Below are 16,048 nucleotides of genomic sequence, written 5' to 3' on the forward strand. Positions count from 1 at the left end.
CAGACATGCATTTACCTTGACGGTGGTGCCACTGCATTGGATAGCATGTGAAAACATCCACCTGGTTTTAACAGAGCATATTTTCTTTCCACGAGTGTAACACACTGCTCACACCGTTTCCCCCCCAGCACACTGAAGCACAACAGGAAATCTGATAATTATGGCAAAAATACGGGCAACATTTCCAGCTGCCAGTCACTCCTGGAAACAAACAAACAAATAAGCAGTTAATGAATCTGGAAATGTTAGAGAGAACACGAAGTCGAAAAGGCTAAATTGTGGGGATGCATTGCATCCTCCTCACTTCTTTTCATCTGCGGATGCAATTGCAGGTTCAGAGCCTCGGCGTGCAGCAGCTCAGGTACCTCCCGCCGTTGAGAAACTGACATTTCTGAAGAAAACTCAGCAACGGGTTTCAGTAGCGGGAGAATGAACGACTGTTTCCCATCTAGATCTAAGAACGGGCTGAATCGGGCGTGAAAGAACCCGGGCATTTTTCAGGCTCTATCAAGGCGTTCCTCCCCAGCTCCCGCGGGGCGCGGCCGCGCCCGACCCCACTGCCTACCGGCCCTGCCCCGGGCAGCTCCCCCACCCCTCCCTGCCAGCCCTGCCCGCCCCTGCCGCTCGGCACAGCGCTGCCCGCCGCTGCCTCCGCCGCGCTCGCCCGACGGGGCGCCGCAGCTCCCGCCCCCACGCCCCTTCAGGGCAGCGGGCTCTGCCGCCAGCCTGGTGGCGCTGGGGTGCGCCCCGGCGAGGGAAGAGCTGCCCGCCGGCCGCGCCGAGGCCACGACGGGGCCGCTCCAGTGGGAGGTGCCTTGGCTCCTGCCCCTCTCCGGAGCACTCGGGCTCTCCCCGTCGGCCCGGACGAGGGCAGACGTTTGGGTGAGGGGCTGCTCCTCCCGCCGCCCGCTGAGCGGGTGGCATCCGCCCTCGAGGAGGAGCGGCGGCGGCGGACGAGCCGGCACCCGCCCGGCCGAGGCGCCCCGGCGACGCACCCACCCCCGAGGGCTCGCGGGGCCGGGCCGGGCCCCATGGCGAGGAGGAGGAGCAGGAGCAGCCGCGGTCGGGATTGGGGGCCGCCGGCGCCGCCCGCCCGGCCGAGGGGAGGAGGCGGCAGGAGGAGGAGCGGCGGCGCGGGCCGCAGCGAGCTGGCTGGGTTCGCAGCGGCTGCCCCTGAAGATGGCGGCGGCGGAGGCGGCCGCTGCTCCGGGCAGCGGGGGCTGCTCGCCGGCGGGCGGCGGCTCGGTGCCCGTCCTGTTCTGCTTCTCCGTCTTCGCGCGGCCCTCCAGCGTGCCCCACGGCGCCGGCTACGAGCTGCTGATCCAGAAGTTCCTCAGCCTCTACGGGGACCAAATAGACATGCACCGCAAGTTCGTGGTACAGCTCTTCGCCGAGGAGTGGAGCCAGTACATAGACCTGCCCAAGGGCTTCGTGGTCAGCGAGCGCTGCAAGGTGCGCCTGGTGCCACTGCAGATACAGGTGAGACTCGACGGCGAGGCAGTGCCGGCGGCCACAGGTGTGTGCGTGGTTGTGGGCGGGCAGCCCCGTCCAGCCGGCGGCTGCGGCTGCCCGGCCTCCCCCGGACCCTTGCGGGGAGAGGTGGCAGCGAGCTGGGACAGCAGCGGCGGCGGCCGGGGAGCCCGGGGCGGGCTGGAGCTGTGGGCAGAGCCTCGCCAAGCCCGCGTGGACTTGTTTTTCTGTGGAAACTTTTGTTTTGCTAAGAAAGGTGTGCTTTGTGCCAGATGCGTTTGACAACCGGGCTTTGCCTTCAGTGAGTCAGAACTTACTTGCCCCCATGAATGGGAAAATAACCTGGTGGCTGAAATAATCTGTACTGCTCCATTAAAACAGGTGGCTGGTGCTATCCAGCCTTGACCGGAGTTAATGCTGCTAGGTGGAAACTCAAAGGGTGCTGGTAAAGTGGGCTCTGCCAAAATTCAGTCTTATGTCTCCTAGGACCCTGGGATTTCTGTATCACTTTTCTGTATCCCTTTTGCCCTAAAAAGCTCTTTCTGATACAAAGGTTCATAACTCAGTAGTTTTGTGGCTGTAAACCAGGAAACCAGACTGCCAGACAGATATAGTACGTGTGTTTCATACTAAGATATCTTTATGCACACTGGAGATTTGTACCAGTCATGCTGTAATAGTTGCACTTGAAGCAAAATTGCTTTTTCCTTTTTCCAGCCCCAAAGAAGTCAACTGAAAAACAACAAAAAAAAGCAACAACAACAAAAAAACCCAAACAAAAACCAGTTAAACGAAAACCCCACACATAGTTATTGTTTCAGTTCAGAACATTCTGCTTAACTTATAATTAAGAAGTTTTAGTTTATCGAGCCAACATTACTTATAAGCTGAACAAGTGATGTCATAAAAACTGAAACATTGATTGGCTTCTATTTCCAGAAACAATCACACTGTTTGTAAACCCTGTTTAATCAGAGTCCCTTGAACCCATAGACTCTCAAGGTGGTCTCTTTGCTTACACTGTACATCAAAGACGCCTTTGGAGTCTTTCGTCCTTTCCTTAACCTTATGTACAGAAAGAGTGCTTAAGAAGACCAAACTAACAACTTATTTTGTCATTTATTATTTGTTTCGTCATTCATCACTCATTATATTCAGTTTAAAACCTTTCTCCTTTGTGTGTTGGAAATAGAACGGATGGGGACTCAGCCAGAGAAATTCCTCAGAGTCTCTCCAGCTTGCAAGAGTTGGTATGGGTGTTAATTCACGCAAGGGTTTTAAAAACAGAATTTGTGTAACCTGGGCCTGTAACTGTGGTGCAGGTCAGAATTTCGTTTGCTGTGCATGCAGATCACTGCTCTGCAAAGACTCTCTTGCAGATGGCTTCTGCACTTAAAATATAAATGCAGCCCAAGTATTCATAGCAGGACGTCTCAGTATAAAAGGTCGGTGTTGAGACATGGAAAGATACGTCATTCCCAGGATGCAGATGCACTATGCAGTTTTAACTGACTGCAGAGATTCAGGATGAACCAATATGCATTAGTTGCATAATTGATTAGGTGCTTTCACTGATACTGTTGCAATTCTGATACAATAGCAACTGTTGATATGAAGAAGGATGGTACTTGTCTATTATTTTAGTTGCCTCCTTGATGCACTTCAGCAGCTGAGAATGAGCTGGAGACATCACAATGATATCAGTCAGCTTGCTGTAAGCCACCAGCAGGTGCTCAGAGATCACTCATTTGGGGAACATTTGGTCTGATACAGTCACAGCTGCGCTTTTTAAGATCTTTAGGATTTACTGATGGGAAGATAATACTTTCTTTCCGTATGTTGATTCAGGCACTGCCGCTATTGTGTGCCCTTTTTTTCCTTCCCCCCTGATATTTTATCTGCAGTTACACATGACATAGGTTTATCGACTCTGCAGGTGGCATAGTCAGTTGAATTACCATTTTGGATTTGTCTTTCAAGAGGGACAGCCTTTGCTCACTGATGTGATTAGACTTGCATCTTTGGAAAGATATATTTGGTTTAAAATTAAGATTCAGAGATACTAGCATCTGTATCCCTAGACAATAATTTCAGTATATTTATGTGGGTGCTTTATAAAATATATGTATGTATTTAGTTAGGGATGGCATTTTAACCCCTAGGGTGGTAGTGCCCATCAGCTCTGGAATGATATCCTCCTGTTTTGATTCCTGTGCAGACCTGTCATGGAAGGGATGCCTTTTGTTGCAGTAGCTCAAGAAATGTCAGCACCAAATCGGTTTGACTGGACTCTTTCAATTTCCTGTCCTTGCAGCTGGGGGGGACAGTAATCTCACAAAAAAATCACCATATGCTGCCTTTGGAAAGCCAATCCACGCAGCTCAGTTCAAGGCTTGATTTATACAGGCACATTTGCTCTCCAGTTGTATTTGTGCCTTCGTACTCTTTGTTCATATATGTATGTTTGGTTGGTTTAGCTGTCCTGGCGCAAAACAGTTGCTTGAACTTCTAATGGCCACCCAGTGTTAGGGAGGCTGGTGGGGGGCAGTGAACCCTGATCCTCAGCCTGGCTGCCACTCTTGAAACAACCACATATATAACGTGAGGAGGGACATTTTCCTTTGGCCCCTATCAGCTAGTAAGGAGGACATTTACTTGCAGCTTGAGGGACAGAATGCTGGTAGAAAGGATCCTTCTGTTTTTCATGGATTGTTACGTGTTCTAAAAGTTTAACAGAATAGTAACTGTAGTCAGGGCGGGGGAATGCAGGACCACTTTAATGTCTTCTAACTCTAAATTCAGTTAAAGAGTGCTACTAAAACTATTGAGTTTTGCTGTAACAGTTGTAGTTGGCTTTGGAGGAGAGAAGCAGTAAGGAAAAACACTTCAGAGGTATCGGAAGAGAAGACAGCTGTGCTCTTTACAGCCCTGTAACAGGCACCGTTCACATGTGTGCCCAAGAGAGGCTATTTCACAGTTGCTGTCTTAACTTCAGGGTGACTTCTCTTCAGCAGCACTTGTGCTATGCGTTTACAAACTTGTAACCTTAAGATGCTAGAGCTAAAAGGGTAAAATTATTATTGAAATAATTGCATAAAGCACCTCTACTTCAAGAGTTTTTTTAAAAATATATTGATGTCTCGTATGCATCTTCCTTGCAGAAAACTGCTTGCAGAATTATACTTAATTGTTGCTGGAAGATACGGTAAATGAAATAGAACTATTTATACACAGGTTTTCACTCTTTTTACACATATCTAATATTGCTATGTTCAGATGCTTAGGAAATAGAAGTAACTCAGGAGCCTAAGTCTGATTTCTGAAGACCAGGAAAAGCCAAAGCATAGATTGCAGGATATGAATCTGGTGAGGGGTGTCATTTGCTTTTTTGTTTTTTTAAAGATGCAATTATAAGTTCCGATGCATTAGTGCTACAATTAAATGCAATGTTTCTAAATAAATACATTTTTTAAAAAGCAGCACTTGAAAAAGAAGGGGGAAAAAAGGACTGAAAATCTTGAAAGAGAGGTTTCTTCACATCCAGACTCCGTGTTTATCTTTACTCTGCAGCAAGCATTTTCATCATTTTTTATTTTGATGATGGCTTTTATACTGTCTTAATTTTATAAATATCATGTGCTTATCGAACCAATTCTGTAATTTTTAAATGCTGAATTGTGTATAAAAGGCTGCACTTGGGCTTAGCCTAAAATGAGTGTTTATATTCATACACTGAAAAACTTGTAACCAATTTTTCCCTTGAAATACATGTAACTGAATTTCTTTGATTTTTTTTTTTCTTTTGAAAGATAAGCAGCAAAACTGAATTTTACAAATTGCCTTTTAGAAATAAAGAACAAAATATGATAGCCAGCTTCTTTTTGGTCTTGTCTTTTTATGCCACCTTTGAAATACCAAGGCTGCAAGGTCCTCCACTCTGCCCTTTTAGTGGGTAACCTTGGCAAGAGATTTATGAGGTGACTAGTGATGTCACATGGTATTGTTTCTCAGCTTCCATATTCTAGTTCATTACAAGTACTGGGGGAAAATTGCATTTTGTGTGTGAAATGGTTCCCTGAAGTTTGAACAGGGAAAGAACAGATAAAGAGACAGTATATGTGTATTTTTGTAAGGTAGATTCTGTAATTACAGTACTTCATCACAGTCAAATTTTGTATGATTAATAATAATCAGCAGAGATGAAGCGTGGAAAAACACCTGTCCTTTCCTACCTAGGCCTTTTCTAGTGTGGGATTTAAAGTTGTGTGTAACTCGTGACAGCATACTTTTAAATCCTGGTCTGGACAAGGTCCTAGAGTTGACATCTCTAGCTGGGTCAAAGAGCTGCATCAGATTACGTGTCCATCGGAGGCACCTATTCTGGTTGTGCTGTGGATAACTTCCAGCTGGAGGGAGGACAGTCCTGGTGGCTAGCTGAGAGGGGTGAAGCAAAACAAATAGAAAAGCTTGTGTACTAAGGGAGGTGGGGAGGGAATCTTTAGGTGATTTGGGTTGTGTGGGATTTTTTGTTTGCTTTGTTTGTTCATTTGGTTTGGGATTTTATTGTGTGTGGTGTGGGGTTTTTCTTTTCTTTTTTTTTCTTTCTTTTTTTTTTTTTTGTGGATTTGTTTGTTTCCCCCCTTTAAATGTAGGTTGTTTAATGGTATTGTGGCTGATTAGACGTTATATATGGGGTGGACTAGGACAGGCAATGTCTGGCTGCAGTGGCTCACCATCCTTGTCCAGCCTCAGGGTGGATGCAAACAGGTGCTGACGTGCTGGCCCAGGGTTTGGATATGGGCTTGACCCCACTCTGGTTCAGGGGCAGGGTGCAGCACAGGGGCAGTGCAGCTGGTAAGGTTTTTTGCTGTTGGGGGTGTATAAGCTGGTGGTGTCTCATGTACCTGATGTGGTGTGGCTGTGGAAGGGGAGGATGGCTTTGAGAGCACTTGAGTGATAGGATTTGCATGGCACATTGAAGAACCAGTAAGTGGAAACTTTCCTTTACACATAGCAGATGCTTCTGTAAATTTATTTGTGGACTGGATTAGCTATTACTTATGAAACTTAATTTCAATCTGCTTTTTGCTGTGCTTTGTCCTTCCTACATGTGCATTTCCAAGTAGCACCAGCAAGTGTTGATTTTTTTTGCCATGTGTTTCTTGTGGTTTCTTCTTGTTCTACCTTGTGTTGCATGGTTCAATCCAGACTGCAAGTTAATCAGAAATAAATATGAAAATCAATATAGGAGTTATTTTTGTTAGATTTAGTAAATATATTTGATCCAACTTCATTTTAAAGTGCCACTGGTATTAAACTGAAGGCATAAATTAAATCATATTATACCAACTTGATAACAGAGAATGGCAGGTATAAGGCTTTGCTCCAACTCCCTGTAATGTTTGTCATAAGCACATGGGATTAAGGATTCAGTGAAAGTCTGTAATGAGGATGCTCCCCGGCTGGAAAGGCCGTTGGCTTTCTTCTGTGCTTAACTGTCAAATCAGAATAATATTGAATCAGGCTGTATAAGATCTGTTCCATGTCTGCTGTTTGTAAATACTCCATCATCCATGTCAGCGCTGAAACTTAGGGTAAATACTTTTTCTACACAAGGTGCAAACTGGGAGGAGCTGCAAGCATCTGAGAGCAGAATTCAGGCTTTTCATGACAAGTTGTAGAAACAAGGTGAAATGGGATGCAATTCAAAATGGAAGCAACAAGGGTAGAAATAATTCCTACACTAAGTTAGAAATAATCAACTATGCAAATAAAAGATGAGGGAGAGTTCAAGGGTTGATTTTGAGGTTAAAATGCACCTAAGGACTCTACGTATCATCAATTATTAAAAGAGCACATAGCATACTGGAAAGTACAAATTGAACAGGGCCTGCAAGGGTTATGAATTGGCTGTTCTCTGGAGCTCTACTAATGCTGAGAGGTATTCTGGGTGGATAAATACTACTGTTACGGTGGTATTGAGTGCCTCACTGTAGACTGCAATTTGAGAAGCACCTCAGGGAGGGCAGTGAAAATGATTTGATTTGTAGGAGGAGAGATTGAAAGTACTATATAAGTTTTAGAATAAGGAAGGGAGTGGAAAGGACTAAAGGGAGACCAGATCTCAGTCTTGAGGTATGGCTATAGGTGTTCCTATACCTCCAAAGATGGAGATGACACTACCCATTTTTAGTGCAGCTAGCTACCTTCCTAGTAAAAAAAATATTTCCCTAATGCCTGTTGTTATGTTCTTCTGTCTTCCTGTGGCATCAGTGGGGTCTAGTGTTAGAGCATCTGCTTTATGGTTGTTACTGCATTTGCCTTCGTAACTGCTTGCATTAACAGTATTGCTGTTTCGCTAATGAGGACTGGAGGAACTGTCGTTATAGATGTTTGTGGCTTTGGCTGTAGTGGTGTACTGAATCAGAGAGGTGTGGGAATTTAGTGTTTGCAGTTACAGTGCGAAAGTAATTTTCACAACAGTATGAAGAGACCATTACGTATGGTTGAGCTTGGCCATTAGTGTAGTTTTTTGACCTTGGAAATTGAGATCAAAAGTGTTTTACTCAGGAGACATGGTGAACTAACAAAAGATTTGAGACTAATATTTAAGGGTTCCCAATTTATCTGTGGCCAGTTGACCTTGGCTGGCTGCCAGCTGCCCGCCAAGCTGCTCTATCATTCTCCCTCCTCAACAGGACGGGGGAAGAAAATAAGACGAAAAGCTGCTAGATCAAGATAAGGAGAGGGAGATCACTTACCAATTAACATCATAGGCAAGGCAGACTGAACTTGGGGAAATTAATTTAATTTATTGCCAGTCACTAACAGAGAAGAACAATGAAAAAGCACAAATGTGAAAACACCTTCCTCTCACTCCCTACTTCTTCCCAGCCTCAGCTTAATTCCTGACTTCTCTACCTCCTCGCTGCAAGTGGTATAGGGAGACAGAGAAAGAAGATAGCAGTCAGTCCATAATGCTTCATTTCTGCGGCTCCTTCCTCCTCACTCTTTGCCTGCTCCAGTGTGAGGTCCCTCCTACATAAGACAGGAACTTCTCCAGTGTGGCTCCTTCCCACAGACTGTAGTTCACAAACTGCTCCAGCGTGGGTCCCTTCCATGGGGTGCAGTTCTTCAGGAACAGGTTGCTCCAGCCTGGGCCCATCACAGAGTCACAAGTCCTGCCAGCAGACCTGCTCCAGCCTGGGCTTCTCTCTCTGTGGGGCCACAGGTCCTGCCAGGAGCCTGCTCCAGCTCCAGGGGCTCCTTTGGGCATCCATCTGCAGTGGTGTGGGGTCCTCCCTGGGCTGCAGATGGATTTCTGCTCCACTGTGGACCTCCATGGGCTGCAGAGGGATCTCTGCTCTGGTGCCTGGAGCACCTTCTGCCCTCCTTCTTCACTGGCCCTGGTATCTGCAGAGTTGTCTCACATGTTCTGACTCTTCTCTCCCAGCTGCTGTTGCACAGCAGTTTTTTTAGCCTTTCTTAAAGATGTTATCATAGAGATGCCACCAGCATTGCTGATGGACTCAGATTTGGTCAGTAGCAGATCCACCCTGGAGCCAGCTGGCATAAACTCTGTCTGGTATGGGGCAGCTTCTGGCATCTTCTCACAAAAGCCACCCCTGCAGTGTCAACCACTACCAAAACCTTGCCGTGTAGAACAAACACATCCCTGCTCTTCCAAATACAGTATTCTACGGATTCTCTAAGTTTGTCTTAAACTAAGACATCACCACCTCAATCTGCAGAAAATTAAGTGCGTACAGTTAATGGCTGCTTCCCAGAAGCAGTTTATTAAGTTTGATTTATCAGGCTGCTGAAAAGCTCCTGAATATATGTAATTTCTCTTGAGTTGCCTTACGAGTATATGTATCTGCCTTCTTTCCCTGTAGCCTCCAGCTGGAGACTTATCTTTTGCTTCTGTAGGTAGTGAAAGTAATTTCATACAAATACAAAGCACTCTTTCAAAGTATGAGAAAATGCAATCTTCAATTTATTTTTTCTTACCCCCCTTTCTACTGTTCTTGCTAGCATGTACAATGGAAACTCCGGGAGATTATTTTAAAAATGTATTCAGTTCAGTTTCTGGTCATAATACTGACAAGCCTCTCTGCTTTCATTATAACCTTTGGACTTTCATCAGACTTGTGCTAAAAGATGTCATAGACAAGACAAACAGACTACAGAATAAAACTACTGAAAATATGTGTACATGAAGTGAATGTGTAACCTCATCTGGGTGTTCTTACTCTGGCAGGGGGATTGGACTGGATGATCTTTTGAGGTCCCTCCCAATCCCTGACATTCTGTGATTCTGTGTAGTATTGAAAGCAAGTGGCAGTCTGCTTTTTTAAAAACCTTATTTTATACTGATTTTATGTCAGTTCCAAGAGTTGTGGATTTAAAGATGAATTTGAGGAATGTAATTTTGCTAGGTTTTTTTTTGTTTGTTTGTTTGTGGTTTTGTTGTTGTTTTTTTTTTTTTTTTTTTTTTTTTTTTTTTTTTTTAATAACAGTACTTTAGTACCAGCTCCTCCACCCCTTGTCAGGGTTCAGAATTTTCCATGTACATTTGCACTGACTTGCATCTTCCACCTAACAAATTCTTGATTACCTATTGATGACTGTACTCTACTGCTCAGTATCAGTTGTTCATTTGAATTTAGAAACATATCAAAATCAGCCTTGAAATAATTTCTCCAATTTTTACTTTAAAGTAACATAATTCTGTCACTTTTTGGAGGTGTTGCAGACTTTCTAATTCTGCATGCTTTTCCGAAAGGGTCTTCACTTCCTTGGAAAACGTTATCTTGATTTTGTTTTTCAGATGACTACTTTGGGCAACCTGACACCCTCAAGCACTGTGTTTTTCTGTTGTGATATGCAAGAGCGATTCCGGCCTGCCATCAAGTACTTTGGTGATATCATCAGTGTGGGCCAACGACTGGTATGGTTTTGCACTTTTTTCTTATAATGAGTTTTGATCACACATACAAATTATTAGTTTATACACAGCCAGTTTACTGTTTTTTTCGGTTTCATGTAGTAACAATGTCTTTGCTATTATTGTTCTTTAATAATTTATTTTCTTGTGCACTTTACTCCCTCTTGCAGCTCCAAGGTGCACGACTCTTAGGAATCCCAGTTATTGTAACTGAACAGTATCCCAAAGGTCTTGGCAGCACTGTGCAAGAAATTGATTTAACAGGAGCTAAACTTGTGCTTCCGAAAACAAAATTTTCAATGGTGTTGCCAGAAGTCGAAGCAGCATTAGCAGAGATCCCTGGAGTCCGCAGCGTTGTCCTGTTTGGAGTAGAAGTATGTGCTTTATCGTTCTTGTGCTGTTTTATGATAATGTCTGTTAGAGCACAATAGTTTTAAGCATTGCTTTCTGTAATTAAAAAAAATTTCAGTTTGTATTGCTTAGAGCTCACACATCCTCTACAGATTAAATTATTCTTGTGTTATTTGTTTGAGATATTATCTCATAATAAAATTCTAAATTAGATAGTTGTGAACTACAGGCTTTTGTCTTCGTTGTGGTTGGGACTTAAAACCCACATTGAGTGCCCTAGTAAGGTTTACAAGGGTAGAAAAATACATGTTTGAACCCTAATTAATTATGTATTCTAATTTGGCATTGCACTACTGATGTTTTATAATAATGTTTAGTTGGTGGGGTTTTTGCCTTTGATTTTTCGCCTGTAGACTCATGTCTGCATCCAGCAAACAGCATTGGAATTAATTGGCAGAGGTCTGGAAGTTCATATTGTAGCTGATGCCACCTCATCAAGAAGTATGATGGACAGAATGTTTGCGCTTGAGGTAAGTTTTTTAGTCAAGGCTTTCTCCACCATGGGTCTCTATGTTAATTTCCTTGCTTATTGTAAACCAACGAGGAATTTCTAAGGGCAGTAAGCAGTGGACAAATGTAGACTTGAGAAGAAGTGAATGCTCTGATTCTCAGAATAGCTTCATGATGGAGAAGGATTACTGCCTAATTTTTCTCCCTAAATTATGATTTAATGTGTGGAACCCGTTTTGGGACACTTGGATTTTAAAAGTGATTGTTTCATGCAATCTAGGTTACTCTGTATAACCATTAGCCTTTTAGGATATTTTCATATGGAGTGTTATCTGTACAGCACAACGAAAGTCCTACAGAGCTTTTCATTTTGTTGTTCCAAACAGTATTTCTTCTGCTGTTGAAATTCCTTGAAATGCAATGAAATATTCTAAGTGATCCTGTTCAAAGCTCCTTCTTGCATGTCTGTCTCTCTTTCTGGTCTTCCCCATCAGTGCAAATTAAAGCTTAATCTAAAGACTGTGATTATATTAAAGATTTAGGGGTAAATTTTTTTTTTGTGGGGCCTTTCTAGGAGCTTTGACTAACTAAATGTTGGGAAAGTGGAATAAATATAACAGGAAGATTTAAAAGCATGTACAGCTATATGGTAGCAAATTCATGCAAATGATTTTTTTGATAGTGTACTGTAATTTGCCTACAGGCATCACTGCTGGAAAACCAAAAGTAATGTATACAGAAAGTATTGCGTTTTTTGCCTTAGGCCTTAAGAATTATTTGGTAATTGAGACTAATAGCAACAACAGCATTTTATACTTTCTTTCATAGATTTGGAGAAGACTTTTAATTTCTTCTGTTTCTCATTAATAAGAGAATTAGGGGCTAGAGGGAAATTACCAGCATATAGCATTTGATGAAACCCATGACTGATTAAGTGGAAGCTTAGTGTCATCTGTCATGTAAAGGATAGTGACGCACACAGACTGCAGGAATGACTGAAATCATGGACTTACCAAGTCAATGTGGTGCAGCAGCAGTAGTAGACAAAACAAATACAGAAAAATGAAAGCTGTTTGCCTTGCTGTGAAAGTCTTTGTACATTTGATTATCACACTGTGTCTGCAAGCAGAGAAGTTGGTTCAGTGTAGGAGAGGTTAAAGCAGTGAGTACCTAGCTTTGCTTTTTTTTTTTTTTCTTGTAAGAAACATATTGATCATCTTAAAAGTGTGTTTGGTTGCAAAAGCTGTGATCCAGGCAATTTGGTCAGTTTTGAGTAATGTTTTAGTATGTCTTGGCAATGTTTTCTCAACAAGCTGAAAGATAGTGTTTTGCTGTGGTCCCTTAACTGGTCATTGTTAAAATATGTTTGGAGACTGTTTGCTGGCTTGCTGTGATGTGCCAGTAACTCCTTCTCCTTTCTTTTTCTTTCCTTGAAAATTGTCCAGTATGCTTAACATGTGCATATCTTCATTCCTACTAATCTCAAAACTGTATAAATTATACTTAATCCTAGAAGTAGAGTAAAAGCCAATGCCAGCCTCTTTGACATGTTATAGCATGTTTTACTTCTAAAGACAATACATGCTTTTTTTTTTCTTAATCAGCACTTCTCAGAATGCAAAGCTCTTTAGCCGTCTATTTCTTCTCTCATTCATACTAGTTAAAAGCAAAAACTTTGTATTCCTGGAGAAGAACATGTTGAAAACATTACCATAATATTTCATTTTGTTTTTCCTATTTTTCTCTTTTGTATGTGTATGTGGTTTAAACAAGTGTGTCATTGTAAAGAGTAGGAGAGCTGGGGAAGCTATTTTCTTTGGCTCAAATTAAGAATGTCACAAGGCTTTCTGCAATTATTGCAAGCAGGAAGCATTGACTTCAGTAAATCTAGCCTAGTTAGTTCATCATTATATAGCCTGTAGTTACATATATGTAGTTACTGGTCCCCTAAAATTAATAACCTTCCCCCTTCGGTTGCTTTGTAATTGAACAACTAAACAGCAGTGGTCTATGTCTGCCCTAGAAAGTTTGAAGCTTGTCTTTCCTTTAGTAATTACAATTGAAACCTGTATGAAGGTGTATAAATCTGTATTTTCTGTCTCTTTCCCTCCCTTGGCTCATTCAGGACCTGATTAGATTTGGTGGAGCATGCAGCTGAGTAGAGGATGATGAACAGAAAGCTGAATCCTTTAAGAGTTTTACTACCAAAGCGTCTGTATGATTGCTAGGAAGCTGATGGAGAGCATGCAGAGCCTTTAGTTAAAGATTACTTTGCTATGTAAGCGACAGCCACAGTCTTAAAAGTCCAAAAACCTTGCAAAAGTTCTGTGGCTTGGGCTGCACAAAGCGTTGTTCTGTTTAGTTGCACACTGAAAACATCTAGCAGACCTCTTTCAGTTTTGGTTTCTATGCAGCCGTGGTTTTTATTCTGTAGCCTGTGAAAACTAACTTGGGAGTAACTGAGGCTGTGACGAGATGTTGGTTAAAAGGAGCTGCTGTTGTGCCAGTATGATTTATAAGGTCTGTAGAAAGCTTTTCATTCTGACTCCTGAGACTATTAGTACTAACTTGCTGTGTAGTCCAAACACTGAAGTACTAGTACAGAACAAGCCCTGGAAGAGAAATTGGTACAATTAAGTTTCTTGCTTAAGGCCTTTAGCTTCAATCTCACTGTTTTCTTTTTCCCCAAGCTTTTCAGATCTGCATGAGAGTGAAGAAAGCTATCCTCGGGGCCATGCAGGGGAAAGAATTGTTGATATAAGAGGGGATGGGTCTTCTACGTGTTTAATCTGACATGGGGAAAGAATCCAGTCCAAGTAGGAAGCCTAATTTGTGATTGAAGGCAGCCTTTTTCCTCAGTAAAGTCTAAAAACCATCACTTTCCTTTCTAGCTTAATAAATGGCACTGCTAAGAAATGCTGTAATGGAATTGGCAATAATTTCGTTAATAGGATATGTTTTTAAAAATACCATTATTTTTTTTTACAAAATGTATACTCATTCACATTTGCAAGTATCTCACATTATTATCTCTCTTCTCTTTTTTCTTTCAGCGTCTTGCTCGTACTGGAATTATAGTTACTACTAGTGAAGCTATATTGCTGCAGCTGGTAGCTGATAAAGAACATCCAAAATTCAAAGAAATCCAAAATCTCATTAAAGCAAGTGCCCCTGAGTCAGGGCTTCTTTCCAAAGTTTAAAGAGGATGTGGAGGAAGCAGACCACTGTCATCTTTAAGGAGGAAGAAAAGCTATAAGCGTACACCTTTCACTCAAAGTTTGGTAGAAAAGTAAAATTAAAATTTGAAATATTCGTGCTTGCCTTAGCTAAATTGTCTGATTGTACGTCTGGGTGCCAGTATGTTCTGTTTAGTTAAAACTGTCAGAGACTTTGGATACTGTAGGACTTTTTTGTGTTCAAATTTCTGTACTTATTTAAAAACCAAAACAGAGATGCCTGCTGGTCTATACTATACACTAATTGTAACAGCTCCAAAAGTGCATATTTCTGTGACACCTCTTGATTGTGTTTCATAAAAGCATTCTGTGATGTTCTGTTTTACTTTTGTATTAATAGGGGATATTTACATATTGCATAAATGTGGTGTGATACCCTTCAATGTTCTATGTAAATGAAGTATTTTAATAGGGTGTAAGTTAAAACCAAGTGAGGTATTTGGACTACATGTGCGCTTTTTTCTCTAGGACAAAATCTAAGTGCTATGCTTCATAGACAAGACGCATAGATCAGGCGGCAGCTAATGTTTGATTGCTCTAGGTCACTGAAGCCTTCATTGTGACTTTTGATTATTGTGAAATTGATTGTCCAACCCTGTACTTTGCTTAAGGCTACACAAACAGAAAACTGGCATTTAATGAGGTATGAACAACTGGTGTAAAGTCCTTCAAAACTAGCAGAAGATTACCAAAATAAATTTGCAATGCTAAGAATGTTAAAGAACAAAGCTTTTCAACTTCGAGTGCTGAATCTACTACTATATTTAGATTCCACCCCCCCCTCCCATTTTGGTTAGATAGAATAATTCCATCTAATTTACTCATTTGGCCAAATGGTCTTTGAAAGATATCTCAGCTTTTCTAGGTTTTTGCTCTTTGTTGTGGGCTGCAGTTGGGTGGAGTTTGAATGGAATCTGACCTAAAAGCATTCTTCAGAAAAAGAGCATCTTTAACTTAATGATAGATATATGTATTTTCTATCTAGAAGCAATCTTTTAACACATGATTTCATAAAGGCACTTTCTTCATTTTCCAGTGGTTTAAACAATGTTGTGTAAAGTTTACAGTGTGACTGAAACATTTATTTTTTTAAAAGAGTACTAGATGTCATACTGAACACTGATCTTTTCGGTAGAAAACCAATTATACTACATGCATTGTTTTAAATTGCCTAGTTTCCCCACAAGATGGCTCTAAAAGAATTGTTTCGTAGAGTTATAACCTTTATATGTTCAAAACAAATAAAACATTGACATTCTCTGTCTCTCTTACGCTTGTGATATTTGTTGGAGAGCAAATTCTGAAAGCTGTGTTTGCTGTGGAACTTATTCTGCTTTGTGCAGCTGTGGAATTTCTATACACATTATGGGAAATTTGTGTAAAGATCGGGGTGGGTAATGTCTAATAATTCTTATCTTCTGCACCTAGTTGTGGTGTTATTTAGTGTTCCAACATACGAGGAATGATCATTATGCTTCAAGTTGGAGGCAGGGAGGTGAGTTGAATTGAAGAACCGTTGTCCTCTATCACTGAC

At 42.0% G+C, this 16,048-nt stretch overlaps 1 protein-coding gene across 1 annotated transcript; it reads left to right on the forward strand.

Moving 5' to 3' along the window:
• The first annotated feature begins 1,082 nt into the window (after positions 1-1,082).
• Positions 1,083-15,774, forward strand: ISOC1 (isochorismatase domain containing 1). The gene is made up of 5 exons (XM_065045713.1): positions 1,083-1,479; positions 10,301-10,420; positions 10,588-10,791; positions 11,182-11,298; positions 14,332-15,774. Exons 1-5 carry the CDS (start codon positions 1,180-1,182, stop codon positions 14,476-14,478), a joined length of 888 nt encoding a protein of 295 aa, XP_064901785.1. The 5' UTR covers positions 1,083-1,179; the 3' UTR covers positions 14,479-15,774.
• Positions 15,775-16,048: the final 274 nt, after the last annotated feature.

The sequence above is a fragment of the Columba livia genome, chromosome Z (genome assembly GCF_036013475.1).
Source record: "Columba livia isolate bColLiv1 breed racing homer chromosome Z, bColLiv1.pat.W.v2, whole genome shotgun sequence".
Taxonomy (NCBI): Eukaryota; Metazoa; Chordata; class Aves; order Columbiformes; family Columbidae; genus Columba; species Columba livia.

Coding starts and splice junctions, on each gene's coding strand:
- ISOC1 (XM_065045713.1), top strand. CDS start 1,180: ATGGCGGCGGCGGAGGCGGCCGCTGCTCCGGGCAGCGGGGGCTGCTCG. Junction 1,480..10,300: donor TGGTGCCACTGCAGATACAG/GTGAGACTCGAC, acceptor TTTGTTTTTCAG/ATGACTACTTTGGGCAACCT. Junction 11,299..14,331: donor ACAGAATGTTTGCGCTTGAG/GTAAGTTTTTTA, acceptor TTTTTCTTTCAG/CGTCTTGCTCGTACTGGAAT.